The sequence below is a fragment of the Vipera berus genome, assembly GCF_964194415.1.
Source record: "Vipera berus genome assembly, chromosome: 8".
In the NCBI taxonomy this organism is placed as follows: Eukaryota; Metazoa; Chordata; class Lepidosauria; order Squamata; family Viperidae; genus Vipera; species Vipera berus.
In genome coordinates, this window is record NC_138211.1 from 23,348,942 (window position 1) to 23,375,504 (window position 26,563).

General features: G+C 46.2%; 1 protein-coding gene across 5 annotated transcripts; it reads left to right on the plus strand.

Annotated features, from left to right (window-relative positions):
- The first annotated feature begins 29 nt into the window (after positions 1–29).
- On the plus strand, positions 30–26,563 carry LOC308671671 (PH and SEC7 domain-containing protein 4-like). Of its 5 annotated transcripts, none has more exons than XM_081334061.1 (15): positions 30–963; positions 3,071–3,128; positions 3,257–3,692; positions 3,965–4,162; positions 4,752–4,832; positions 5,763–5,875; positions 14,342–14,400; positions 14,615–14,704; positions 17,605–17,648; positions 18,624–18,784; positions 19,059–19,129; positions 21,014–21,159; positions 22,947–23,091; positions 23,328–23,471; positions 23,949–26,563. In XM_081334061.1, exons 1-15 carry the CDS (start codon positions 214–216, stop codon positions 24,195–24,197), a joined length of 2,745 nt encoding a protein of 914 aa, XP_081190187.1. In that variant the 5' UTR covers positions 30–213; the 3' UTR covers positions 24,198–26,563. The 5 variants fall into 5 exon arrangements, with proteins under 5 accessions (XP_081190187.1, XP_081190186.1, XP_081190185.1 ...); XM_081334059.1 differs by having other exon boundaries at positions 122–963; positions 3,263–3,692; XM_081334063.1 differs by having other exon boundaries at positions 128–306; positions 3,263–3,692; positions 23,949–26,490.

Genomic DNA, 26,563 nt, shown 5'->3' on the forward strand with positions numbered 1-26,563 from the left:
GACTGGATGGATATGGCCTCTGAAGACAGAACAACGGAAGTGAACTCTGACCCTGGAGGGTGCTTAAAACAGACTTGGGATCTGCTTGCATTTTCTGAAACTTGCCAGGCTGAAAATGCTATTACCCCTCCTTCTTTGTGTCTTGTACAGGATAGGTTGGAGGGTGTTCACTGCAGAACTGAAACACCCTCTGAAAATTCCATTCCAGTGTTAATGCAGAATAATTTTGAAGTATTGCACACTGAACTGGACCACCCTGTTTCAGAAAGCTTGGACTTTGAGACATTTGGACAGCCTCTTGAGCTGGTAAAAAATTTGAAAACTCAGGATAAATGTAATAGTGATGCTACCCAATCTGTTTTTTGGGCTGGTATTCTACAAGCTCAGATGTGTGTCTTAGATCTTCAAGAGGAGTTAGATAAGCAGAAAGAATCTCTGCAGACTCACAGTGTGAGTTCTAAAAACATACCGGTGACAGTCATGTCCCTGGACACAGCTACTACCGTCAATGAACATTTACTCCTTGAAAGTGATAGTGGGGAGGAGCCAGAAGAGAATTTAGAGAGACAGGAGGTGGAAGAAAGTGACGAGGAAGATGAGGAGGAGGTTGAATATTTATTTTTCAATAACCCACTCTTTCAGGAAAGTCCTCAATTAACCAGAACTTTTGAAGGACAAGTTCCATGGACACAATCAGAAAGGGAAAGTTACACTGAGAATTACAAGAAAAATCTTAAAAGTGATGTGGACTCTGGAAACCATAATGGTGACTTGTTTTCCCAGGCCATTATGGCAATAAGCCCTGTGGCCAGGAATTATTTTTCTGTATGTGATCCAGATGCTAATGAGGACACATCCACCTGTTCTTTTCCAAGTTATGTGCCCCATTATCGTTCCTTGTCTCCATTGATAATCACAGAAAGAGATCTTGAAACCACATGCTCTTTGGAAGAGAATTCAAAGGTAAGAGGGGCTTGAACTGAACTGAACTGAACTTGATTTGGTCAAGAGTGATTCAGTACACAAGGAATTTGTCTCTAGTACAGAAGCTCTCAGTGCATATGCTTCTATGTACAGCTGACCGGCCATACTCAGTGTGTGGTCCTCAATGGAACTGCATCTACATGGAGGGAAGTGTGTGGTGGAGTGCCCCAGGGTTCTGTTCTGGGCCCAGTACTCTTCAACATCTTCATCAATGATTTGGATGAGGGGATAGATGGGGAACTCATCAAATTTGCAGATGACACCAAGCTGGCAGGAATAGCCAACACTCCAGAAGATAGGCTTAAGATACAGAAGGATTTTGATAGACTTGAATATTGGGTGCTATCTAACAAAATGAAATTCAATGGTGAAAAAAGTAAGATTCTACATTTAGGCAAGAAAAATGCACAGGTATAATACAGGTTGTAACTTGCTCAAGAGTAGTAACTGACAGTTACTTAAATATGTGTCAGTAATGTGCTGCAGCTGCCACAAAAGTCAACACAGTGCTAGGCTGCATTAACAGAGGGATACAATCAAGATCATGTGAAATATTAATACCACTTTACAATGCCTTGGTAAAGCCACACTTGGAATACTGCATCCAGTTTTGGTCACCACGATGTAAAAAAGATGTTGAGACTAGAAAGAGTACAGAGAAGAGCGACAAAGATGATTAGGGGACTGGAGGCTAAAACATAAGGAATGGTTGGTGGAATTGGGTATGTCTAGATTAATGAAGAAAAGAACTAGGGGTGATATGATAGCAGTGTTCCAATATCTCAGGGGCTGCCCCAAAGAAGAGGGAGTCAAGCTATTCTCCAAAGCACCTGAAGGCAGGACAAGAAACACCCTCCCAGCTTCTGTTCTGTTCTGTTCTGTTCTGTTCTGTTCTGTAATAGACTCATGAGCATACATCTACCGTGTTTGCTTTACATAAACTTAGTTGGAGTTTTAATTCCTATTTAGGTCCAGTCCTCTCCAACAAAAGAATGCATTCTACCAGCTGCCCAGCACCTCTTTCAGGGCCAGGATGACATCACTGGACCTGCAAGAGACTTTCTTGTCCAAACCAAAACCCTTGTCAGGACCCACTTCAACCCCACATCTTAAGCAGAACTCTTGGAAGCGATTTCTTCCAACAGGAACTTTTATTAAGAGTAGTTGATAGCAGGATAATAGACAGGATCTGAGATTTCCCATGCAGAGCAATAGGTTAAGGTATCCCCAGGCAAGACCCCATCCCATAGTCCATCTGGCCAGTGTGGGACAACCGATCCCCAGGTGTTAGGTCCATCGTGGGAAAAGGGGAGATAACAGTGGCCCGTCTTCAGTTCACACCACGATGGTCACACCTTCCTCTGAGAGCGTAGAAATAAACCAGGCACGGAGGTTACATTCCTTGTTCCCTCCCTTGTTCGAGCTGACAGTTTAGGGAGAGAAAGTTCAGAGAGAGAGAGAGATAAGCAGGAAAGCAAAATGTTACATTGTAGCGGATAGAGGACAGGCAATAAAGGAAAGCAAAAGGTTACATTGTAGTGATAGAGGAAGCAGAGGCAATAAACCCACTGAGGCACATCCCCCCTCCCCCTTGGGAGTAAGGCAGAACCCAGGGAAAGTTGAGGTTTGATTTGGGTCAGAAGGGATAGAAATGAAATAGGAATGGGTTCTGACAACCCTCTTGTTTTGCTTAGCTGCTAATGCTGCATGCAGATGTAGGTCAATGTTTGGGGTATCCTTATATTAACCACCAGTTATTTCATCCCTTGTCTTGGAAATCTTGAGACCTGGAGACAGCAAACTAGAAGTAGCTGCTTGAATATACCATTTACCTGGTAAATGGCATAGATAAACTTTCCACAAAACCAGGTCCTTGCCTTCAACAAAACAGCATCCGAACAATCTACAAATCCATTTGCACAAGGCCGCGCTGGTTTTGTTTCTGTCCCCTGTACAGCGATTGTTCTTTCCACAGCTTGGGAAATGCTTGAAAATCCACTCCTGAAGGCAGGGCGCAGAGGGGTCAGCAGCTTTTCATGTTGTCAGCTGCCTCAGCCTTTTGTGACTACCAAAATTTATCTTCCAGGCTGAGGGCTGTGTTCTGGATCCATTCAAAGGAGATGTTCTGGAAATCATTACTCCAGGTAAGTCTTGCAGTGATCTTTCTAAGAGCATCAGGGAATGCACTGCCCATCACAGAGCTTTCTAAGCTGCACTGTGATCTTGCAAGGAAAGGAAACTGCCTTGTAACTGCCTTGTCCCTCTGGTCCAGATGCAGACCTGCCTGCGTATTTGCCAGCAGAAGGCCTGTTGTTTTCTGCCTCCAGCACTTTGATGTCTGCTTTGCTGCAAGAGACCACGGAGAGCTGTCCCCCTCCTAACCCTGTATCTCCAGGGAAGAGTTGCTGTGTTCCCTCCAGCTTCCAGGTCCTCTCAGGTCCTGCTGCAGAAGAGAATCTGCAGCAAGAGAGGTTTGAGCTACAAGGATCATTCTGTGGCCACCCTTCATCTTCCTGCACATGGTTAGAGGAGCCCGAAAGAACTTCCTCTCTACAGAAAGACGTCACCAGAGCAGATGTGCACTCCATCCCACTTTGTGGTATAGAGCGGAAGCTGGTGAGCTCAGTAGAAAGACTCAAGATGGTGGAGTTGCCAGCTATGCCAAGCAATGGGAGGTCAAAAGACAGAGAGGAAGAGCCCATGTTATAGTAAGGATGCTTTGTTTTACATCTCTTGGGACCATTGGCCTTTCTGGTCTGCTCACTACACACAGCATCCTCCTGCTGAGGTGGGCTTGAGCCAAGAGGCAACCCAGCAAGTATCTGGAGGCTGCTTTGAAGTGATTGTGGCTTTTGTCCTGCAGCCACAAGAGAGTTTGCTTGCCTTGTTGCCTCAGGATGGCTACATTTGTGTCAGCATTTATTCTCTTGAGCTGTGACAAGAGTCCAAGTCTTTTTGTCTGTCTCTCCACTCTCTGCAGCTGTCGTGAAGAACTTGGAGGGGAGTTCAGCAGAACCGGGGAGATTCTGCCTGCCAAGGTCACAGCAGAACCGAATGGCACCCTGCTCCTTGCAAACAGCACCTCTGGAGACCTGGCCGCAGCACACAGGCTGGCAGCTCGCCTCTACCATCTGGACGGGTTCAAGAAATCTCAGGTGGCTGCTTTTCTCCAGAAGAAGTAAGATGGCCTTGAAAGTCTTCAGTTACACACCTCCTTCCGTTTGGGGATTTGAATGTTTGTCACTTTAATTACTTGCACAGTATGTGCGCGCGCACACGTGCGTACACACACACACGCACACACACACCATGCTGAGTTTTAAGTTGTTCTTTCATCACCCGAACGAAGAAGCTAACGCATTTCCAGGCCAGTGTTCTAGAAAACAGGGCCCTCTGCTGACTGATAGCCAAGTATGGAGGGCATTTTGAGCAGGTGCAAAGTAAACACTGCCATCCTCTGAGGCAGCCCAAGCAGCAGAATCTTGTGGTCCTGAAGCAAATACAAAGGACAGACACTTTGGTCAGCAGGAGTCCAGCTGAGGGAAATATTAGGAAGAAACAGTAAAAGCAAGGGCCAAAGGGGCTGAATGGGGATGGCAGTAGCACTTTCTCTCTTTTTGCTTGGACTTTTGCATGGCCATAGGACCTGGAGCGCAGGAGGTGGGCTTTAGGAGCCAGGCAAGTGTGAAGAACCCCTAGGAGGAGAATGAGAGGTTCTCTCAGAGGGCTTGGGGTTTTCTGAGCTGTTTCTGTACATTTGTCCACAGCAATACCTTCAGCCAGATGGTAGCTGAGGCCTACCTTTCCTTCTTCCACTTCTCTGCGCAAACTCTGGATCAAGCCCTAAGGTAATGTACTCCTTGCCTTGGGCTGCCTTTCCATTTTCAAGAAGGGAAGTGAAACTTCATAGTTCATGGCCAAATTTCCTGCCCTTCCTGATTAGGAGGGAGGGTGCCCTTCCCTCCTAACATAACACCCAGGGGGAGGGCCTTTTCTGTGGGTGCGCCTGCCCTCTGGAACCAGCTGCCCGTGGAGCTCAGGACTGCCCCTGACCTGCGTTCATTCCGCCGGGACCTGAAGACTTGGCTCTTTGAGCTCTCTGGCCCAGGCTGAGAATTTTAACTGGGGTTTTATTTTCAGGGATAATTTAATCTTTTAATTGTCTTTTAACTTTGTATTTTGTATTGGTGTGATTTTAAAATGCCCTGTAAACTGCCCTGAGTCCTTCGGGAAAGGGCGGTATATAAATCTAATAAAATAAATAAATAAATAAATAAATCCAGGAGGCCAAGAGCTAACTTGAGGAATGGCTGGACTATGTGGGGAGTAACAGAATGAAAAATGGGAAGAGGAAAATAAGATGATATGGGAAGAAAAGATCAAGTGGCCTCTTCCTGCAGCTCTGCTACTAGTCAAGGCCTGCTTGATTTGGAGACCTTCCTTCAGCTGTGGGAAGGGACCTGGATGCAAGGAAAATCCTTGAAAGCTTTGAGCAGAGGCGGCTGTGTCTCAAGTCACCTCAGTCCTTGGCATACTAAAGGGAGCTGGCTGAGAAGCTCCATTGTGAAGATAGAAGTGCCTCCCAGCCTCAGGGTTTCAGCTGCCTCAGCCTCCTTGTATTGTCCCCATGCCAAATGGGTGACATTGGAAGCCCTGAGGATGCTTCTTTCCCAGGCCTCGTGCTGCTGCTGCTGCTGCTGCTTGCTAATCCTGGGGAAAAGAAGCATCCCAGGCACCTTCCCTGCTCTTCTGTGCTTCACAGACCTTTCTTTTGGCAGGTCTTTCTTGAAGTCCTTTGTGCTCACTGGGGAGACTCAGGAGCGGGAGCGGATCCTGATGCATTTCTCTCGGCGCTACCACTGCTGCAATCCTGAGGCCTCTCTTAGTCCAGGTGAGACTCTCAGTCCAAACCTTGCAGTGCATAAGCTTTGGTTTGGGCAGCAAGTGCTCTTGTGCTTACCTTGCTTTTATTTTGGCCCCAAAATCGGGATTTTTTAAAAAAAATATTTAATCCCATTTATATCCCGCCCTTCTCCGAAGACTCAGGGTGGCTTACAATTTTAAGCACAAACCAATGTGCTTAGCAATGGGGGTGGGATCATTGTTTTCCAACTGAATCAGAGAACCCAGGCTCAAAACAGGAACTGAATAACTTATCTGTCATTATATTATTGTCATTTTCCTTGGGCAGCTGGCAGACCAGTTCTCTTTATTTCCCTTTGAGCATATTGTAGGTTTTCTGGGCTTCTTTTACCATCTGTAGTTGTATGGTTTCAGGCAACCAACAAATACTCCTTTTCGGCAAATGATTTCCATCTCCTGGAATTTGGGGTAGCCAGATTAGTGTCTTCTCTTGGGGCTTACAGTTTTACCTCTTTGGCAACTGAAATTCTCTTGAACACTTTTTCCCATTTCTTCCTCCTACCTGGATGTACTATTTTTCATTGCTTTGAGTTTATTCAAAGCATTTTTCTTGTGGTCCATTTACACCCACTTTTATTTCCTTCCCTTAAAAGCAGGGACATTATTAGTCGCATATATAATGTTCTTGGGGGAGGCTGGATGGTCCACTGGGCAGAGGAATCCAGTGGATAGGGATGATTTTTCCACACAGCGATTTAAAGGAATGTGCCATCAGTTCATATTTTGCATTACTCTATTTTTTCTTTGAAAAATGTTTTATGTCCATTAATAAATATTTAATTAATTATTTTTGGATTTTAAAACATCCTCAATTTTGTTTTTTCCACTATCATTTTCTGGGCAAAAAGAGAATCCACTCGTGTCTTGATATCTTTTTTGATGGAGTGGAAATTGGAATAGGTAGGGAGAAGGAAGAGGGAGAAAGGACATTGTGACCATTTCCAATGTGCTTATATATTTGCTTATCTTCAGCAGCTTTTTCATCATGGGTTAGCACTGCCAGAACCCTGTTTTAAAATAGAAACTACTAGGGGAGTTTATCCCATTTAGTTCTTTGAGTTCTTCCTAGCCCATCCTGTCACAGAGGTGGGCATTTAATCCATTTTATGAGAGACCTTTTTTGTCTGGTGGCTCCAAGCATTTGACTGCAATTCCTGTTTGGAGGCTATCCTAGGACACGAGCCAGGAACTTGCTCTTCACAGGCAATGAGACAGTGGGGATTTTGGGGGGAGCTGGACGGGAGGGGGCTCTGCTCATTTATTGACTGCTTTGTACACTGTGTAGAAGGAAGATAATAAGCACAATGTTCTACTGTAGGGACAGCAGACAGGAAAAAGCTATCTAGACTGTGGCTTGTGGGGGGGTTCCAGGGGAATCTTTGAAAAATTCCCCTAGATTGTACTGGCTAGTCTAGTGAAAAGCTCATAAAAAGAGGAAATATAAATCTATGCACTGATGCTATCTTAAGAAGGAAAAGTGAAAATAAACCGACTAGAGTCTGCACTTGAGACTTGCAATACTTGTTACATCTTTTGTTACTGCTTAAGAACAACCATACATGCAAATACAGGCTCATAATAATCTTGAAGAATTGCAACAAGTGAGAAGACAGTTGAAGAGAGCAGGGCATTTAAAACGGAGCCTTGTAAGAAGACAAATAGAGATGGTGCCCGAATCCATATCAACTCAGAGTTCCTTCCTGAGGCACAAATGACCAGGCTTAAGTTATCCCATTTTGGACATATTATGCAAAGTCCTAAACCTCTGGAGAAAGCTTAATGCTGGAAAGGGGGAAGGAAGGGGAAGAAGAGGTTGACTAGCAGCAAGGGGGGTGGACTCAGTTACAGTGGTGATGGGAACACCCGTACCAATCGGGTTTCAGGCCTGGGCACAGCGGGCTCGGGACAGGGGTTGCTCCTCTGTCCTAGTCCTATTAGACCTCTCAGCGGCTTTCGATACCATCGACCATGGTATCCTACTGCGGCGTCTCAGGGGGTTGGGAGTGGGAGGCACTGTTTTGCGGTGGTTCTCCTCCTATCTCCTGGGCCGCTCGCAGTCGGTGTTGACGGGAGGGCAGAGGTCCGCCCCGAGGCCTCTTGTTTGTGGAGTTCCTCAGGGGTCGGTTCTCTCGCCCCTCCTGTTCAACATCTATATGAAGCTGCTGGGCGAGATCATTCGTGGTTTTGGGGTGGGGTATCATCAGTACGCTGATGATACCCAACTTTTTTTCTCCACCCCAAACCAACCCAGCGATGCCCTCGCCGTGATGTCCCGTTGCCTGGAAGCGGTCCGGGTCTGGATGGGGAGAAACAGGCTTCGTCTCAATCCTGCCAAGACTGAGTGGCTGTGCATACCGGCATCTCGGGTCAACCAGACTATTCCATCTCTAACGATGGGGGGTGAGGTGTTACCCCCCGTTGATAGGGGTCGCAACTTGGGCGTCCTCCTGGATTCGCAGCTCACTTTTGAAGACCATATAGGAGCCGTGACCAGGGGGGCTTTTGCCCAGGTTTGCCTGGTGCGCCAGTTGCGACCCTACCTGGACCGAGATGCCCTACGCACAGTCACTCATGCGCTCGTGACCTCCCGTTTAGACTACTGCAACGCTCTCTACATGGGGCTGCCCTTGAGGACCACCCAGAGGCTTCAGCTGGTGCAGAATGCAGCCGCGCGAGTCGTGATGGGGGTCTCCCGATACTCCCATGTAACACCTCTACTCCGCGAGCTGCATTGGCTTCCAGTTACCCTTCGGGTGAGATTCAAGGTGCTGGTGATGACCTATAAAGCCCTAAATGGCGAGGGTCCGGGATATTTGAGGGAACACCTGCTGCCAGCATCAAGTTCCCTTCGTCCAGTGCGCTCCCACAGGGAGGGTCTCCTCAGGGTGCCGCCGGTTAAAGACTGCCGGCGGGTAACACCCAGGGGTAGGGCCTTCTCAGTGGGTGCGCCTGCCCTGTGGAACCAACTGCCTGCGGAGCTTAGGACTGCCCCCAACCTCCGTTCATTCCGCCGGGACTCTTCGAACTCTTCGAGCTCTCTGGCCCAGGCTGAGAATTTTTTAATCTTAATTTTAACTGGGTTTTAATTTTCTCAGGGTTCTATTTAATCTTTTTTAATTTGTTTTAACGTTTGTATTGACTTCCTTTTAAATGCCCTGTAAACTGCCCTGAGTCCTTCAGGAAAGGGCGGTATATAAATCTAAATAAATAAATAAATAAATAAATAAATAAATAAATAAATAAACACTGTTGGAAGACATGAAGCACCAAATTAGGGCGAGTTTCTTCTGGAGAAAAACTTATCTATGTGGTTGCTACAAGTCAACATCCACTTGACAGCATAGAATAAATGAAAGCCTGGAGAGTGTGATCATTCTAGAATCATAGACTGTATGGATTGAAAGGGACCTTGTAGTTGTATACTTCAAGTATATGCTTAGCATGGAAGTCCACCAATCTATGCCTGACAGGTAGCCCTGTTCCACTGACAACAGCTGTTACTAGTAAATCTTTCCTCTTATTCACTCTGAATCTTGTTTCTTTTAATTTCAATCTTGCTGTGTTCCTTGCTATGTTTTTGGTTCCAAGAAAAAAAAAGGTTGCAGATTGCTATCATATGCTCCTTTCTCTTCTGTAAATTAAAGGTCTGTTTTAACAATTCCTCACAAGGCTCACTTTCCAGATCTCTTTATCAGCCTGATAGCTGTCTTCTGAGCCCATTTTAGCATCTCTGCTTCCTTTTTAAAGTACAGTGCCTAGATGCACCAGTATAAAATAGTATGATAGAACAGTTAGTAGTATTATTATAAAATAGTATAATAGAACAGTTATTCTCTATGTTGGTGCAAAGCACACATTTGCCTATGATCCTACTCAAATGCATGGCCATTAAGCCAGTTGCCCTGAACATATCCCTATACATTTGCTTTTTTCCTGTCCAGATTCAAGATTTGCACTTTTTACAATTAAACATCCTATGCACTCAAACTTTTCTAGGTTATCATCTGAGTTAGCTCGGGAGTTCATGGCTTCCATGACGGCCATGGACCTGACGCAAGTAATTCATGGACCGACTCATGTGGGAGGCCACACCCTGGATTTGGTTTTTCTATCTGGACGGTGGTTAGATGATCTTGGTGGGGGCTCCCCAATTGTTATGCCCCTGTCATGGACCGATCATCATCTCCTGCGGCTGGTCTTCCGTTTTGCCACTCCCCGCCGTGGGTGTGTTGAGCCAACTAGATTGTTCTGCCCCAGGCGGTTAATGGACCCTGAAAGGTTCCAGGCAGCGCTGGGGTCCCCACCTGCCTCCTTTGCTCACAGCTCGGCAGATGCCTTAGTGGAAGCCTGGGAAAGGACGGCCACGGAGGCACTTGACTGAGTTGTACCCTTGCGGCCCCTGACCCGGTGCAGATCCCAGCAAGCTCCATGGTTTTTCGCGGAGCTCCGGGAGATGAAGCGTTGGAGACGGGGCCTAGAGAGCCGTTGGAGGTCCAGCCGATCCGAATCTGACCGATTGCGACTAAGAACCTGTATTAGGTCTTATCTCGCAGCGATAAGGGTGGCGAGGTCTAATCACTTCGCTACCCTTATCGCGTCCGCAGATAATCGCCCGGCCGCCCTGTTTAGGGTGACCCACTCCCTCCTTAATCAGGAGGTGAGGGAGGAACCCTTGCAGGGTCATGCCGAGGAGTTTAGTCAACATCTGTCGGACAAAATCGCTCGGATTCGGACCGGTTTGGACTCCGACTGGGCAGAGTCTGACGATTGGGACATGGGTGGTCTTGTCGATGTTATCTGGGATGAGTTCGATCCTGTGACTCCGGAGGAAGTGGACAGGGTTATGGGGAGGCTGAGCTCCACCACATGTTTATTGGATCCGTCCCCTTCCTGGCTGGTTTATGCGGCCCGGGAGGGGACACGAGGCATCTCTGAGTGAGGGTAGTTTCCCCGCCGTCTTGAAGGAGGCGGTGGTGAGACCTCTCCTCAAGAAGCCTGCCTTGGACCCAGCTGTGTTAAACAACTTTCATCCTGTCTCCAACTGTTGTGACTCAGGGCCAGCCTGTGGGTCCGGCAGCCGGCTCAGATGTCTCGGATGACTCAGATGAGGGGGAGGAGGAGGGTGTGGAAGACGAACTGGCTGATGATGGCTTGGAGGCTTCACAGAGCCCCCAGCCGGGGCCCTCTTCTCAGCTGCGTGAGCCCGATAGTGCGGAGGATGATGACCCACAGCTGGCCCTGTTCAAGGACGCCCGACGCAGGAGGCAGTCGAGCAGGAACAAACAGAGAAAGGCTGTGGGACTCCTCGGGAGGAGGCACAGGGAGGCCACGCCCTGAACTCTAAATAAAAGGAGTGTTTGGGGAAGGGCTGGTTGCTGAAAGCAACCCTTCCGTTTGAGGATTCAAGTTCCAGTGTTTTGTTCTGTTGTTTGTGTAATAAATCTTGGCAGACGCTTTGCAGCCTCAGACGCTCTCCAGTCTCTACTGTTTGAACAGGGGTTTGCCTTATTGCAAGGCCGGTAGCAGGCTGGTTCAGAACACCAACCTTCGCTTTCTTGCGAAGGTTGTTGAGAGTGTGGTGGCGCATCAGCTCCCTCTGGTTCTGGATGAAGCGGATTATCTAGACCCGTACCAATCGGGTTTCAGGCCTGGGTACAGCACGGACACAGCATTGTTCGCTCTGGTGAATGAGGGCTCGGGACAGGGGATATTCCTCTGTCTTAGTCCTATTAGACCTCTCAGCGGCTTTCGATACCATCGACCATGGTATCCTGCTGCGGCGTCTCAGGGGATTGGGAGTGGGAGGCACGGTTCTTCAGTGGTTCTCCTCCTATCTCCTGGGATGTTCGCAGTCGGTGTTGGCAGGAGGGCAGAGGTTGACCTCGAGGCCTCTCGCTTGTGGAGTTCCTCAGGGGTCGGTCCTCTCGCCTCTCCTGTTCAACATCTACATGAAACCGCTGGGTGAGATCATTCGTGGTTTTGGAGCTTTTTATTTCGACCCCAAACCACCCCAGTGATGCCCTCGACGTGATGTCCCGTTGCCTGGAAGCGGTTCGGGTCTGGATGGGGAAGAACAGGCTTCGACTCAACCCCGACAAGACTGAGTGGCTGTGCGTATCGGCATCTCGGGATATTCAGAATATTCCATCTCTTTCTATGGGGGGTGAGCTATTACCCCCCGTAGATAGGGCTCACAACTTGGGAGTCCTCCTAGACTCACAGCTCTCTTTAGAAGATCACATAGTAGCTGTGACTAGGGGGGGCCTTCGCCCAGGTTCGCCTGGTGCGCCAGTTGCGGCCCTATCTAGACCGGGATGCCCTACGTACGGTCACTCATGCGCTCGTGACCTCTCGTTTAGACTACTGCAACGCTCTCTACATGGGGCTGCCCTTGAGGACCACTCGGAGTCTCCAGCTGGTACAGAATGCAGCCGCGAGAGTTGTGTTGGGAGTTTCCCGATACTCCCATGTTACACCTCTGCTCCGTGAGCTGCATTGGTTACCAGTTGTCTTCCGGGTAAGATTCAAGATTCTGGTAATGGTTTTCAAGGCCCTACATGGCATGGGTCCGGAGTACCTTAGGGATCACCTGCTGCCGGCGTCAACTTCCCTCCGCCCTGTGCGTTCCCACAGAGGGGGCCTCCTTAGGGTGCCACCGGTCAGAGAATGTCGTCTGGTGGCCCCCAGGGGGAGGTCCTTCTCTGTGGGCGCGCCGGAATTGTGGAACCGTTTGCCAGTTGAGCTTCGGATGGCGCCCGACCTTCGCTCCTTCCGGCGCGATCTGAAGACTTATTTGTTCGAACAAGCCGGCCTGGCCTGATGGGGGATGGGGTTCGGATTTTATTGTTGTTTTAAATGTATTTTAATCTATTGTTAACTTGCGCATCTTGTTTAATTCCTTTTTAATTTTTGTATTTTGTATTTTTATATGTTTGCCCTGTTCACCGCCCTGAGTCCTTCGGGGCATATTTATTTTATTTATTATTTATTTTGAATTGTGATTCTCCCCTCTTAGTTGGTGTCATCTCTAAATTTGTGAAATCCCTTTCATCCCCTACATCATTTCTGCAGCTGTTGAACAGCACCTGGCAACAGAGCCCTAGGCCGCCCCGCTCAGAGCAAAACAGAACCACTTCTGAACAACCTTGTGCTGCTGGTTGTTTGATTGACGGCTTGTTCCCTGGACTGCAGAGTAATCTAGGCCATAGTTGTCCATTTTATCCACAAGGATACAAGAGACCTGGTCAGATGCTTCATTGAAGTCAACACACTGCATCCATGGCAATCCTTAGGTCTACCAAAGTAGTCCCTTTGTCATAAACACAGCTAACGTTTCTCTGACAGCTCTTGCTCTTTGCAAAACATGCCAACTCATTTTTCAAACATTTTCTGTTTTTTTTTTCAAACAGACATTTTCTCCTTCTATACTACATTCCAATAATAGGAGCTGTCCCACAAAGTTTCCATTATACCTATTAAATCATATTTGCTACAAAGACTTTACATTTTATTATGTTCTGAATCAAAGCTTATGATCCAATTGTTTACATTCTATCCTCTGAGCTTTAGTGATTTTTAGTGGTAAAAATAGGATTTTATAGGAATAATGGTGACAGGTGAGATACGTGCTATGATTGAATAAGAGCAAAAGAATAGAACATGTTTAACCTTAACAGGAAATAGAAATTTACATTGTATGTTAAAAAAAAGTACAGTCCCACTCAGAAATAAAAGTGAAAAAAGTTGGTAGTGCTGAGGAGACTACCTGGATTAAAAATAAGTGGAAGAACAATAAAAGCAGTGGCATTCTTGGTATCCACCATCATGGAGAAATTATAAAGTCTTCTAAAAGCAGACTGCAGGAATGAAAAGACATTTTTTTCTCTATGCCATCACTGCTAAACACATAATTCCCACAGCACTGTCTTATGCCTAAGGATATCTAATCATGTAGTAGGACTGTATTACTATTATCCCTCTCATCTTTTCTATTGGTATCTACTCCTATTGGTATCTTATGACTACCACTTGTTCGTTGTATCTTATGACTGAATCTTATCATTGATGATTTATTACTTTGTTGCTTGTATATATACTGAGAGCTTATGCATTGGAGACAAATTCCTTGTGTGTCCAGTCACACTTGGTCAATAAGAATATTCAACTCTATTCTATTCTATTTGCATCTCAAGATGTGATACTTAAGAATACTACAAAATGTCCGTTTGAGAAAAGAAGGAAACCACCACTTCCAGTTCATCTAGTAGAGAACAGAACAACTGAATGTTGATGGCAAATCTTAAGATTCAGTTCATTTTCTCTGGCCTTTTTTAATGAAGGGTCAAATTCCTTGTTTTGCTGACATTTCAAATTAGTTGTGGGAGAAGCTTATGGAATCTCTCACATCTCTCTTCAACATCCTTTTTTTCTGCAGATGCTGTGCATACACTCACCTGTGCCATGATGCTCCTCAATACCGACTTGCATGGGCAGGTAAGGAGACTCTCTCAGAGGAAGGAATCTTGGCTCACCTTCACTCACTTCAGCCTTTTATGGTTTATGAACAAAGAAAAACTATTTTTGGGAAAGGATATGTGGTACCCATAGAATAGGGTTGATGTGATAGCTCTTGTTTAGATGTGCAATATGGACAGCGCAACATCTTCAGTTCTCTTTGTCTCTCTTATCAACATGCTTCTGGAATCAGAATATTGGCCGTAGCATGAGCTGTCAGGACTTTGTTGTGAATCTCACAGGCTTAAATGATGGCAAGGACTTCCCCAAAGAACTGCTAAAGGTATGTGTAGCTTCCTTCTATGCAGACAATGAAAGGGATGCCTGTAGCCCAGCAGGTGTCAAACCTCAGTATGGCCAATGGAGAGAAAGCCTTGGCGCTCTAATTCAGCAACCCACCTCATGTAGCAGTAGCGCCCCTGATGCAGTGCTGACCTTGGGGGCTCAGTGGTTAGAATGCAGGATTGCAGGCAAACTGCTCACAGCCTGGCATTCGATCCAGACGGAGCTTGAGGTTGACTCAGCCTTCCATCTTTCTAAGGTCAGTAAAATGAGGACCAAAATTGTTGGGGACAACATGCTGAGATTGTAAACTGCCCAGAGAGTGCTGTAAAGCACTATGAAGCAGTATATAAGTCTCAGTGCTGTTGCTATTGCTATTCATCAAATGCTCTCTCCAGAGGAAAGGACTAGTACTCAGCTCCCATTCTCTGGGAACAATCAGCCAGTTCCCACAGTTGGTAGGAAAAAGTGCTCATGGTTTTACTATTTATTTATTTGTATGCTGTCTATTATTTTACAAATAACTGAAGGTGGTGAACATAGCCAGCACACTTCCCTCCTCTTACATTCCCCATAACAACAACCCTGTGAGGTGGGTTGGGCCAAGAGAGAGTGACTGGCCTAAAGTTACCCAGCTGACTTTCATGTCTAAGGCAAGACTAGAATTCATGGTCTCCTGCTTTCTAGTCTGGTGTCTTAACCACTAGATCAAACTGGCTCTAACTGGTTGAATGTATCAGAAGACATACATATAGTCCTAATTGTTTTTGTGGGGAATGTTCCACACCTGTAGCGGAACAAGGCAGGGACAAATTCAGCTTATTGTTGCCTGGAGGTTACAGAGTTCATATTACAGACTGTATTTACAGACACCGAGGAAGGAGAGAATCAAATGCCAACGTTCAGGTTTGTATGTCCAGCTTGGATGTAGCCATTCCATGTTCTTCCTGAGGAAAAGAGTGGTACAATATGGCCATCAGCTGGGACATGTCACACCAGCCTGAGGAAGATGTCACAAGACTGCTATTGTGGCTGCCTACACCGCAGCCAAGCAGAACAGGAGTGTGTTTGGACAGCTCCCTGTGAGGCAGCAGTGCCGTGCCAAGGGCTACTTCAGGAGAGGTTGTGGCCTCGTCCTTTTTCTGGGCTTATCATGGAAACACCTGGGGAAGCAGGCCAGTTAGATGGTAGTTCAGCTCTCTGGTCCAATTTATTGGCTGTTCTAGTGCTGTGAATCAGAATAACAAAATAACAGAGTTGGAAGGGACCTTGGAGGTCTTCTATAGCTCTTTCAGCCGTCTCCTGCGGCTCCCAGTCCTCTGCCATGTGCAGTCCCCCCCCCAAAAAAAAGTGGGACTAAAAAAGTTCAACCAATCAATTCAAATATGCAGGGTAGGTGCATATCTCGCCTTGGCTCCACTCTTCAGTCAAACCCTGTTCTGCACATGCGCGCATGTATGCGCATGTGCACACATTTTTTGCGGCTCCCAGTTTTTCCTTTTGTGAGGGAACCGGTTCTGAGTGGCTCTTTCACTGTTTCAGGTTGCTGATCCCTGCCCTATACCATTCCAGACAAATAACTGTCCATCTCTTGAAAATCTCCAGTATTGGAGCACCCCCAACTTCCAGAGGCAAGCCATTCCACTGTTCTCACTGACAGGAAATTTCTCCTTAGTTCTAGGTTGCTTCCCTCCTTGATTAGTTTCCATTCATTGATTCTTTGGAGAACAGGTTGACCCCCTCCTCTCTGTGACAGCCCCTCAAATACTGGAATGCCACTGTCCTGCCACCCATGGTCTACTTTTCATTATACTAATCCTACCCAATTCCTGCAGCCATTCATTTTTTCTTTTAGCCTCCAGCCCCTGATCATCCTTGTTGCTCTTTTCTGAACTCTGTCTAGAGTCTCAACAACTTTCTTAATCTGCCAGTGAAACAATTTTAACAATCTACCATTTCTTTATTTGTTTATAAAACATTTATATAGCTGTCCATCTTATACCAAACGCCAGATAGCTCCCAATCAAGAATTAAAACAGCATAAATATATAAAAACTATTAAAACCATCAACTTAAAAAATGAATGAACAAACAAAAACCTTAGCAGCCAAGTGAAATTTCCAACAGGCAATCCCCTCATCCTATCCCAGCACTTGGGGGAAAGCTGGGTCTTCAGTGCTTTAAGGGGGCCTAGGAGGGTCCAGGCCTGCTGAACCTCAGGGTGGAAAGGTGTTCCTTAGGGCAGGGGTTGCCATGGAAAAGGGATAGTTATTCCTCATTCCCCCCTCCCACCCCAAAATCAGGCACTAAGTTTCAGTCCTTGTTAGAATCTATATCCCAACTGCCTTTGTTGACAAGGCAGCTTATAAAAAAATACAAGATACCAGAAGGGTCATTTCTTAAAAATGGCATCAGAATCTCCCATCAGCTGTTACGTATAGGAAAATTAACTTCATGTGCCTTCTGCAGGTGGCCTGTGAGGACAGCTGTGGTTTTGGTCACAGCCGCACTTGCCCTCTGCAACTGTCCAAGAGAGGACAAAAGGGGCACATGAAGGGCAATGCAAAGAGTGCTGACCCCCCAACTAGTCCTGCATGAAGAACTAGTGAGATCAAGGGTCTGGCCGTAGGGAAGGGGAGAGGCTCTCCCTAAATTCACGCCCCTGAAGACATCAGCCAAGTCAGTTGAAGGGCTGGATCCGGCCCCAACCAGATGCAGTGCCCGGACTCTTCTGGGCTCCCAGCTTTTCTTCACAGCTGATAATAGCTGAGGAAGGATTGGCGGTACTTTTGAGAACAGAACCCCAAAATTGGCAGTTCAGGAGGGAGAGCTTAGTTTGAAGGGTGGGGGTTAGATGCATGGGAAGAAACCTTACATCTCAGCTTTTTTCTATCTGTCCAGGCATTGTATAACTCCATCCGTCATGAGAAACTGGAATGGGCTGCGTAAGTAAAAGCAAGGTAGCATGGGGGTGGGGCTTTGAGGAAGGAGAAGGGAGGGCTGAGGTCCAATAGGGAAGGCATGAAAGCCCTGGAGCCCCACCCGTCTCCCTCATAAAGGAGATGGGGTGGGGTTGCTCTGTATAAGCCGTGTGGGTGGGTAACTGTCACTCTGGGGTAACTGTTTTAAGTATTAAGCCTGGAGGGGTGGATGCCAAGAAGGACAAGGAGAAGGGAATGTTTCCAAATACTAAACTTGGGGCAGAGGAGCTTGTTTGCCCCTACTGGAAGCCTAAATTGTGCCTCAAATTTACGTCAGGATTGTGCTGTGCTGCCACAGGAAAGGAGGAGGCCCAGTAATATTTCCCAAGTTCATTACCTGCTCAGGGAAGAAGATGCTTTAAGATTTCAGGATTGCCCAGAATGTTGAAAGCTGGGGGCAGGAGGAAAGCCCAAGTGGCATGACAGAAAAACATGATTTTTCAAATTGCGAATGGTGTCTTTCATACTTTCTTAAATTTATTTTTATTATTTATTTAATTTTTATCCCACCTTTGCTATTTTTACAAATAACTCAAGGTGGTGAACATAATCAACACATCTTCTTCCTTCTCCTATTTTCCCCACAACAACCTGTGAGAGGGACTGGCCCAAAGACACCCAACTGGCTTTCATGCCTAAGGCAGAACTAGAACTCACGGTGGCCTGCTTCCTAGCCTGGTACCTTAACCACCAGGCCAGACTGGCTCTAAATTTGAAAGGCATCTGCAGGTGACGACTCGGCATTTCCTTCCATTCCATCATGAACACAGATTTTTCTCCCAACCTCTTTTTTTGATCCTTAGTACAATTAAGTCGTCCAAAATCACACTGTTTGGTTCCCAGACAGAAAAGGCTCCTCGAGGGAGTCTTTTTTTCCTTTCACATGTTTTTTTTCCTATGTGCAGCCTGTGCCAAATTTCTGTTTCCTTCCCCCCACAGGGATGAGGAAGAGAGAATGGATGCAAAGATACCCCTGAGTCCTGCAAACACCCAAAGGAAAACCAACCCTTTTCTGACTGTGTGGCAGGACCCCGGGGCAAAAATATACCAGCAGGGTCTCCTTGCTCGAAAGGTGCACGCGGAGGCTGATGGCAAGAAAAGTGAGTGCCGAGTTGTGGCCCTGGACTAGCAGAGGCGAAAGAGGGGCTGGCAAAATCTCTCATGGCTTTGGGCCTTGCTCTCTTGCCCACCCACTCCCACCCCTCCCCCCGCAGAAGCTGCAGGCGGTCACCCGTCGGCTGCTTGGCACCAGGTCGAGGGCGCTCTAAGGTCAAAATCCAAACAGCCAAGCCCTCTTGGCTGCAACCTGAAGGAAGGGGGAGGGCAAACCGGTGAGAGGAAAGCAACTGACCGCCCTTCCCTCCCTCCCTGCAGCTCCCTGGGGCAAGCGAGGCTGGAAGACTTTCCATGCTGTGCTGAAGGGGACAGTGCTGTACTTCCTCAAGGTAACAGGGACCAGGCAGGCAGGCAGGCAGACAAGCCTTCTGCTCCAGACTGTCCTACATCAGGCCACAAATGTATGTGCTGGGGAGTGGTTCACAAGCAGCCCCTGGGGGAATTCCCTCAAGGCATGGCTGCCAAAAGCCACCCCAGAAGACGCCTACCAAGCCTGCGCTCTGTGTGAAGAGGCTCAGGGAACGTCTAAAAAGAGCTGTAGACAGACAGCAGAAGAGCTTCTCTGGCATGTGAGGAAAGCCTCAGAGAGGCTTCAAACTCCAGGGGAAGCTAAGGCTGGAGAAGTGTTTCTGTGGCTGTACAAGAGCAAACAGTGGGAGCTGGAGAGAAACAGAAGGAGGAGCAGGCCCACTGCTTAGAGACAAGGTGAAATGCTGGTTAAAATTGAAGCAACGGGAAGATAGTCTTCTCCAAGACAACAAAGGATAAAAAGAGGGACTTGTAATTCCAAGTAGTTAAAGATACATAAATGGGTGTAGACAGTGGATATTACTTAAAGCTTCTGTATACAGGTAGTCCTCAACTTACAACAGTTCATTTAGTGACCGTTCAAATTTACAATGGCAGTGAAAAATGTGACATGATTATTTTTTACAGTTATGACCTTTACAGTATCCCCATGATCATGGGATCAAAATTCAGATGCTTGGCAGCTGTTTCATACTTATGAGCCAAAGTCACATGATCCCCTTTTGTGACCTTCTGACAAGCAAAGTCAATGGGGAAGCCGGATTCACTTTTACAGCTGTGTTACTAACTTAACACCTGCAGTGATTCACTTAACAACTGTGGCAAGAAAGGTTGTAAAATGGGGGCAAAATTCATTTAACAAATGTTTCACTTAGCAACAGAAATGTTGGGCTCAATTGTGGTCGTAAGTCGAGGAGTACTTGGTTGAGAGTTCTCATAAAGCGGGATGGGTACCAAATGACTGGGGATGACCGCAGGGTCCTTGAGGCTCTTCTGGAGGGGAGAAAGTTGGTTCTGACCTGAACTAAGCCTGGTAAATGTTCAGTAAGTCCTGTAAATAGATATAGATATTTAATTGAATATAAGCTAGCTGTTTTGATTTGCATCCTTTAACAGAAGTAGCATCTAAGTCATAAGATGTAGTTTTCTGCTTTATTTTGTGTTGCACAGCTTTCTGATTTCAGAAAGCTAAGGAGGATTAGTGCGTGCATGAGAGATGGAAAATATCAGAAGATAGAGGGTGGTAGGCTAGATGGAGCAATTGAAAAAAAGACATTCTGGAAAAAGGCAAAGACAGGCTATTTCCATTTGTTGCCAGAAAAACGATATGGACCTGAAGTCGCCAGGAGTCAAGCTGAACTTGAAGTAGATTTTCCCTTTTCCCTTTATATTCTGCATTAGATCACATTGGGTCCCTACCTTTCAAGAACAATGACAGATGAGTCTTTCTACAAAGATGAAGAAGCAGAAAACCAAGCTCTAAGATGACTGGTTGAAAACAGCGGATATGTTTAGAACAGATATTTAAGGGGAGGCATGATGGAAGGACCAAATCATCTAAAACAGTGTATCTCAAGCTTGGCAACTTTAAGATGTCTGTACTTCAACTTCTGAACTTCTGGGAGTTGAAATCCAGACGTCTTAAAGTTGCTAAGGTTGAGAAACATTGATCTAAAGGACTGTTATAGAGAAGGCAGAGGGCAGGACTAGCCTCAATTGATGTAAATTGGAGGGAAATGGCAAGCGTGGAAGTGGGTGGTGTCGAGGGGGGCTGGTGCTTGTTCAACACTGCATGTCATCCCCTCCACCACCACCCCGACATCTCCTCTTGCCGCATTAATATAACTGTCCCTCCCAGGACTGACTGGATGCTGGGTTTTGTTTTGTTTTTGGCTGCCATGCAGGATGAGCAGCATTTGGAGGTGTCAGGCTCAGAAGAACTCATTGGAATACCTCATGCCCTGGCAGAAAAAGCCTGCAAATACACCAAGCGGCCACATGTCTTCCAGCTCCAGACTGCAGATGGGCACGTCTTCCTCTTCCAAGCCCCGTGAGTTCCCACAAGCCTTAAGGAAGCTCTCCCTTGCCATCATTCCAAATGTCTACTGCAGAAAAGTAGTGGAAATAATTTATAAATAAGAAATGAGAGACCTTTTCTAGATTTCTTGTCTTCTTAGGGGTCTCCTTAGTATGGCCCTGGGCATGTCTCTTGGGTTCTTCGCCACCACCAAATTTTAAGTATTATTATTTATTTATTTATAAATTTTATAGGCCACCCATCTTACCTATCGCAGTCTTTCTCTAAGAGGAGTCTATATCTATCTATCTACCTATCATCATCTATATTTATCATCTATCTGTATTTTTCATCTATCTATCTGTACACACACAGAGACACATTGTGTGGAGGGAGGCAGGGAGAGAGGGAAAAATTAGGAAAGCGACTTAGTCACTCCGTGCCCAACTGAGTCAAGGCTGACTGGCACAGTGCGAGTGCAGAGGGACAGATTGAAAAGGTGCAGGTTAGGGATATTTTACCTGAGTAACTTGTGACCTTTTCTGCAAGGTTCTCCATTAATTTTCACCCTGGAAGCTCCCCAAGCTTCCCCACTGACTTGTGGGAAGATGTCAGGGACATTGTAAATCAGAAACATATGTCATCGCTTCAGAGAGATTTCTTCACCTGAACAGAATCCGAACAATGACAGATGGATAAATAAATCAGTGGGATTGGAAGCAACTTCTGGTTTCCTGTCAGCTTCCCCACTGAATTTCCTTATTGGAAAGTGAACTTTGAAACCCTTCCTTCCTTCCTTCCATCCTTCCTTCCTCCCTCCCTCCCTCCCTCTTCTTTCCTCCTCTTTCTTCCCCCTTCCCTTCCTGAAGACAAGTGGCTGCTGCTAGTTGGAGAAGGGAGGGTCAAATTGCCAAATGGCTGGGAAATGGTCATGGAACATTGAACATGAGGATCATGGGAGTGCAGCAGCAGCAATCTGGCAATGCTGAAGCAGCCACAACTCTCCCAAATTTCATTACTCTGGAGTCATAGATCCCATCATTCTGTAAGTTAGCTACCTTTGTCTTATGATGCACCGTTTTGCCCAGTTAAAGGTTACAGAGAAGAGATTTTTTGTGTTATGTAGATTGTAAAAGGGACACAGTGGCTCAGTGGGTTAGGACGCTGAGCTTGTCGATCAGAAGGTTGGCAGTTTGGCGGGTCAAATCCTGAGTGCTGCGTAGCAGAGTGAATGCCTGTTACTCGTCCCAGCTTCTGCCAACCTAGCAGTTCGAAAGCACGTAAAAATGCAAGTAGAAAAATAGGGACCACTACGGTGGGAAGGTAACAGCGTTCCGTGCGCCTTTGGCGTCTAGTCATGCCGGACACATGACCACGGAGGCGTCCTCGGACAAGTGCTGGCTCTTTGGCTTTGAAACGGAGATGAGCACCTAGAGTCGGAAACGACTAGCACGCATGTGCGGGGGAACCTTTACCTTTACTTTACCTAGATTGTAAAAAAATCAAAAAGGCTCTAAAATAAAAATGTAAAACAAAGGTATTTTGAAACAAAATAACAGAAAAATGTAAAGGAGAGATGCCGGGGTGCAGCCCAGGCAAACTAATCAGGAGTATGTATTGATTCTGATTGTTGAGATGTGTTCATGTAACACTGTATTTAATCAGAATATATCTTTATCCAGCAGATGCATTCATACAAAATATTGATTTGGGCTAGTTTTAAACATTTTGGAGAGATGGTTTACCTATTTGTGGCTGGGTTTATTATGTTAATCCCAAAAATTGGGCTAAATTCAAAAATTTAATTCTACCTTTTCTAGAACTTCTGAAGAAATGATTTCATGGATTTCTCGCATCAACCTTGTGGCAGCCATGTTCTCTGCCCCACCCTTTCCCGCAGCAGTGGGCTCCCAAAAGAAATTTATAAGACCCATTTTGCCAACTACTCCCTGCAAGAATTCCATAGTAAGTTGAGTGCTGGGGGATGGAATGGTCAGATCCCACATCCTTCCGCAGAGTGGTTTAGATGAAGTCACTAAGGGGTGCCAGACCCGAACTCAGATCCTTGGGGAAGTGTGGCTCTGTCCTCGGGAGTTCCAGTTGCACAGCTCAGCGCAGCCATGTCTTTGACGATCTAGGTGGGGGAGAGAACTGGGGCACCTGGCTTGAGGCAAGGCTGCAATCTTTTTGTGTCACTGCAGGAAGACCAGCACCTCATCCATGAAGCCTGTATGGACAGGACGTCCCACGAACTGCTGGAGCTCCAACGGAATCTTCCAGAGAAGCGTGGCCGTGGGAGGGATCTGGAGGAGTACCAGCTCAGAAAGGAGTACTTGCTCTTTGAGGTGAGCAAAGTTTGCTCTTCCGGGAGAAGTGGAGGTGACTGGGCTGGGCTGTTCTGTTCTGTTTTCTTGGGGAAGGCCATCTTTGCTGACACCTTGCACTGCTTTCCTACAGTGGGAGGTAACGGTTCATTGAGTTTGAATGGAACACACACACCCCAACACCCTGCGCTGTTGAGAATTGCTTGCGTCATTTTTCTGGGGAAGTTGTTGCCAGATCCATATCGCTGCAGTACTACTTGTCCCTGGCCATTTTTCTGTTTATGTGGCTGCGTCCCTATTTGTGGGATATGAAAGCAGAAGGGGAAGGGGAAAATCTGTGCCCAAAATAGTATCCGAGAATGGGTCCAAGGCAAGGAGAGCTTTGCCGGAAATGGTCTAGTTCAGCATTTCTAGCGAAGGATTGCCCACGACTTCCTCCCCTCCCCTCATGGAACCAGATTCTGCTACTTGGCTCTCACCCCCTCTTGCCCTGTGCAGAAACGCCGCTATGAGACATACGTGAAGCTCCTGGAGGTGAAACTTGGCTGCAGCACAGATGATCTGGACCAGTGGGAAGCCCGGCTGACAACAGTGGTTGAGAACTGCCCCAGTTTGCAGAAGTCCCACTCCAGCCCATCCCTGAACATGGATGGGCCTCCTGTTGGTGGGGCCAGAGTGAAGCGGAACATCTCTGAACGCAGGACCGTTCGCAGAATCATCCCAAAGCGCAACAAAAACTTGTTATGAGCAGCGCCTCTCTGGGGTTATCCTTGAATGAAGGGGGAGGGTTGGCAGAGAGCTGTTCACTCAAGCCGCAGTGATTAGCAGTTGCCTTGGCTGGGCGCCATGTTAGGTCTGCATCATAGTAAACTCATCCCCAAGATTGTGGCCTGGAGGCCCTTCTGGCCTTCTCTAGGTTCCAGCTCTGGAGATGCTTTTGGGAAATGCTGTTCAGCTCTGCTGTGGGACTCAACTTGCCTCCCCTTCAACATCCTCTCTGTGGCTACTCAGGGCAAATGGAGGTCTGTGTGCAATAAAACAAAGAGAAGGGTGAGGACCCAGCTGTCTTTTCTGGATGTGTGTTTTGAACAGCTCTGTTAGAGGAGTGACTGTGCGGTTGGGAGGTGTGGCATCTGGGCACTTCCTTTTCTTGCTGCACCCACATCTCATCATTAGGATAGAGATTTTGGGAACCCTTTAGACACGATACCTACAGAGGAAAAAAGGCAACTTGACAGCTTTGGAGCAAGCTGTTAGGTCTGGGCCTGTCTACCTTCTTAAGATCCCTGAAATTGTCATCTCTCATCTTGCCCTGGTCTGCTCCCACCCCCTCCCCCAAAAAACCTTTACTCACAATGTGGTGCAGACACTGGTCTGTGTTGCTATGAGAGAGATCTAGGTGTCCTAATGAACCACCATTTAAGTATGAGCCAGCAAATGTGCTTCAGCTGCCAAAATAAGCCAATGCACTCCTGGGCTACATCAACAAAGGGATTGAATCAAGATCACTTTATACAACATTGGTGAGACCACACTCAGAATACTGCATTCAGTTCTGGCTACCACAATATAAAAATGATGTTGAGACCCTAGAAAGTGTGCAAAGAAGTGCAACAACAACAATAAAGGCTCTGGAAGTTAAATTGTATGATGAATGATTGAGGGAGCTAGATATGTTTAGCCTATTGAAGAGAAGGATTAGGAAGACATAATTGAGTAAGTCAATAGGCACCAGAGGGCAGGACAAGAAGTAATGGGTGGAAGCTTATTAAATTGGATCCAGCCTAGAAATGAGAATCTTTTGGCCAGTGAGAACAAGTGATCAATGGAATAGCTTGCTTCCCAGGGTTGTGGGTTTTCCATCATGGAGGTTTTCAAAAATAGATTGGACAACCATTTGACTGGGATGATATAAGATGTCAACACTGCTAATGCTGTTCTTGCTTGACAAGAGATGAAGAAGCAGCCATTTCATATGTTAAACTTGTGTATTGCTTTAAGAGACAGGGTTAAGGCTGGGAGGAGGAGGATTGTAGCTCAAGGCCATGAAATTAAAGAAGATGAGACCTTGGGGGGTTTTCTAACGGAAGGGAAACGGATTCTTTAAATTAATTGGAGAATATGATTAATGACAAAATTAGAAAGGTGGAAAATTGTGTTTTAATATATTGTGCAAGGGGCAGAGATTTCAGATTCCAGCTTCCTTCGAGCAAGCATTTGCCGGTGTTATTAGGCTAAATAAAGGACTTTTAAGGTGAGCAATGCCTCAGAGTCACTTGAAAAGCCCAGACGTGGGAACCTTGACATCAGGCTTTTGCCTTAAGCAGGAGGTTGGGCTAGAAAACCTCCAAGCTCCATTCCAGCCCTATTAGTCTCTATGTTCTATTTGGACTTGTGTTCCTATTCTATCTTCTGGGGTACTGCTTTTAATAAGTTGGTCTGTTTTTTTCCCCTTTTTGATGCAAAGAATGAATTAAGCAGTTCTGCTTTTTTCCTGCTACCCATCACCTCCTTTCCATCTTCTCCCATTAGCGGACCAATCATTTCCATGATTTTTTCTTTTTTTATATGTTGGAAGAAACTTTATTTTTATTATTTTTATTATTATTATTATCATTATTATTATTATTATTATTAGCATTATTATTATTAGCATTATTATTATTAGCATTAGCATTAGCATTAGCATTAGCATTAGCATTTGTTCCAAGTCTTAGTTCATTCTGAGCCTTAGCTTTCCTGACTTTATCCTTGCAGAATCAGGCTATATGCTGATATTCTGATTTAGTTATGTGGCCCTCTTTCCATTTTTTATACTTGTCTTTTTTAATCTCTCAGTTTATCAGAGTTCTTTATGCAACCATGCTGCTTTCGTCTGGGCTCTCTTATTTTTCTTTCTTTGTAGTATTGTGCTGGATTGGGCTTTTATAATCTCATTTTTCAGTTTCCCAAGCATCTTGAGTTTTCCCCTTTAGAATGCCCATCCATGAAATTCTACCAAAGCTCTCTCTAAATTTGTTGAAATCAGCCCTCTTACAGTCTGTTCTATTGCTTATGTCTGCATTGTTGAATTCCAGTATGACATGGTCACTCTTCCCCAAAGTTCCTGCAAC

Bases quoted from the DNA above. Each gene is read 5' to 3' on its own strand.
- LOC308671671 (XM_081334061.1), top strand. From the start codon at position 214: ATGCAGAATAATTTTGAAGTATTGCACACTGAACTGGACCACCCTGTT. The intron at 3,693-3,964 runs GTAAGGATGCTT...CACTCTCTGCAG, and splicing joins GAGGAAGAGCCCATGTTATA to CTGTCGTGAAGAACTTGGAG. The intron at 5,876-14,341 runs GTGAGACTCTCA...TTTTTTCTGCAG, and splicing joins TGAGGCCTCTCTTAGTCCAG to ATGCTGTGCATACACTCACC.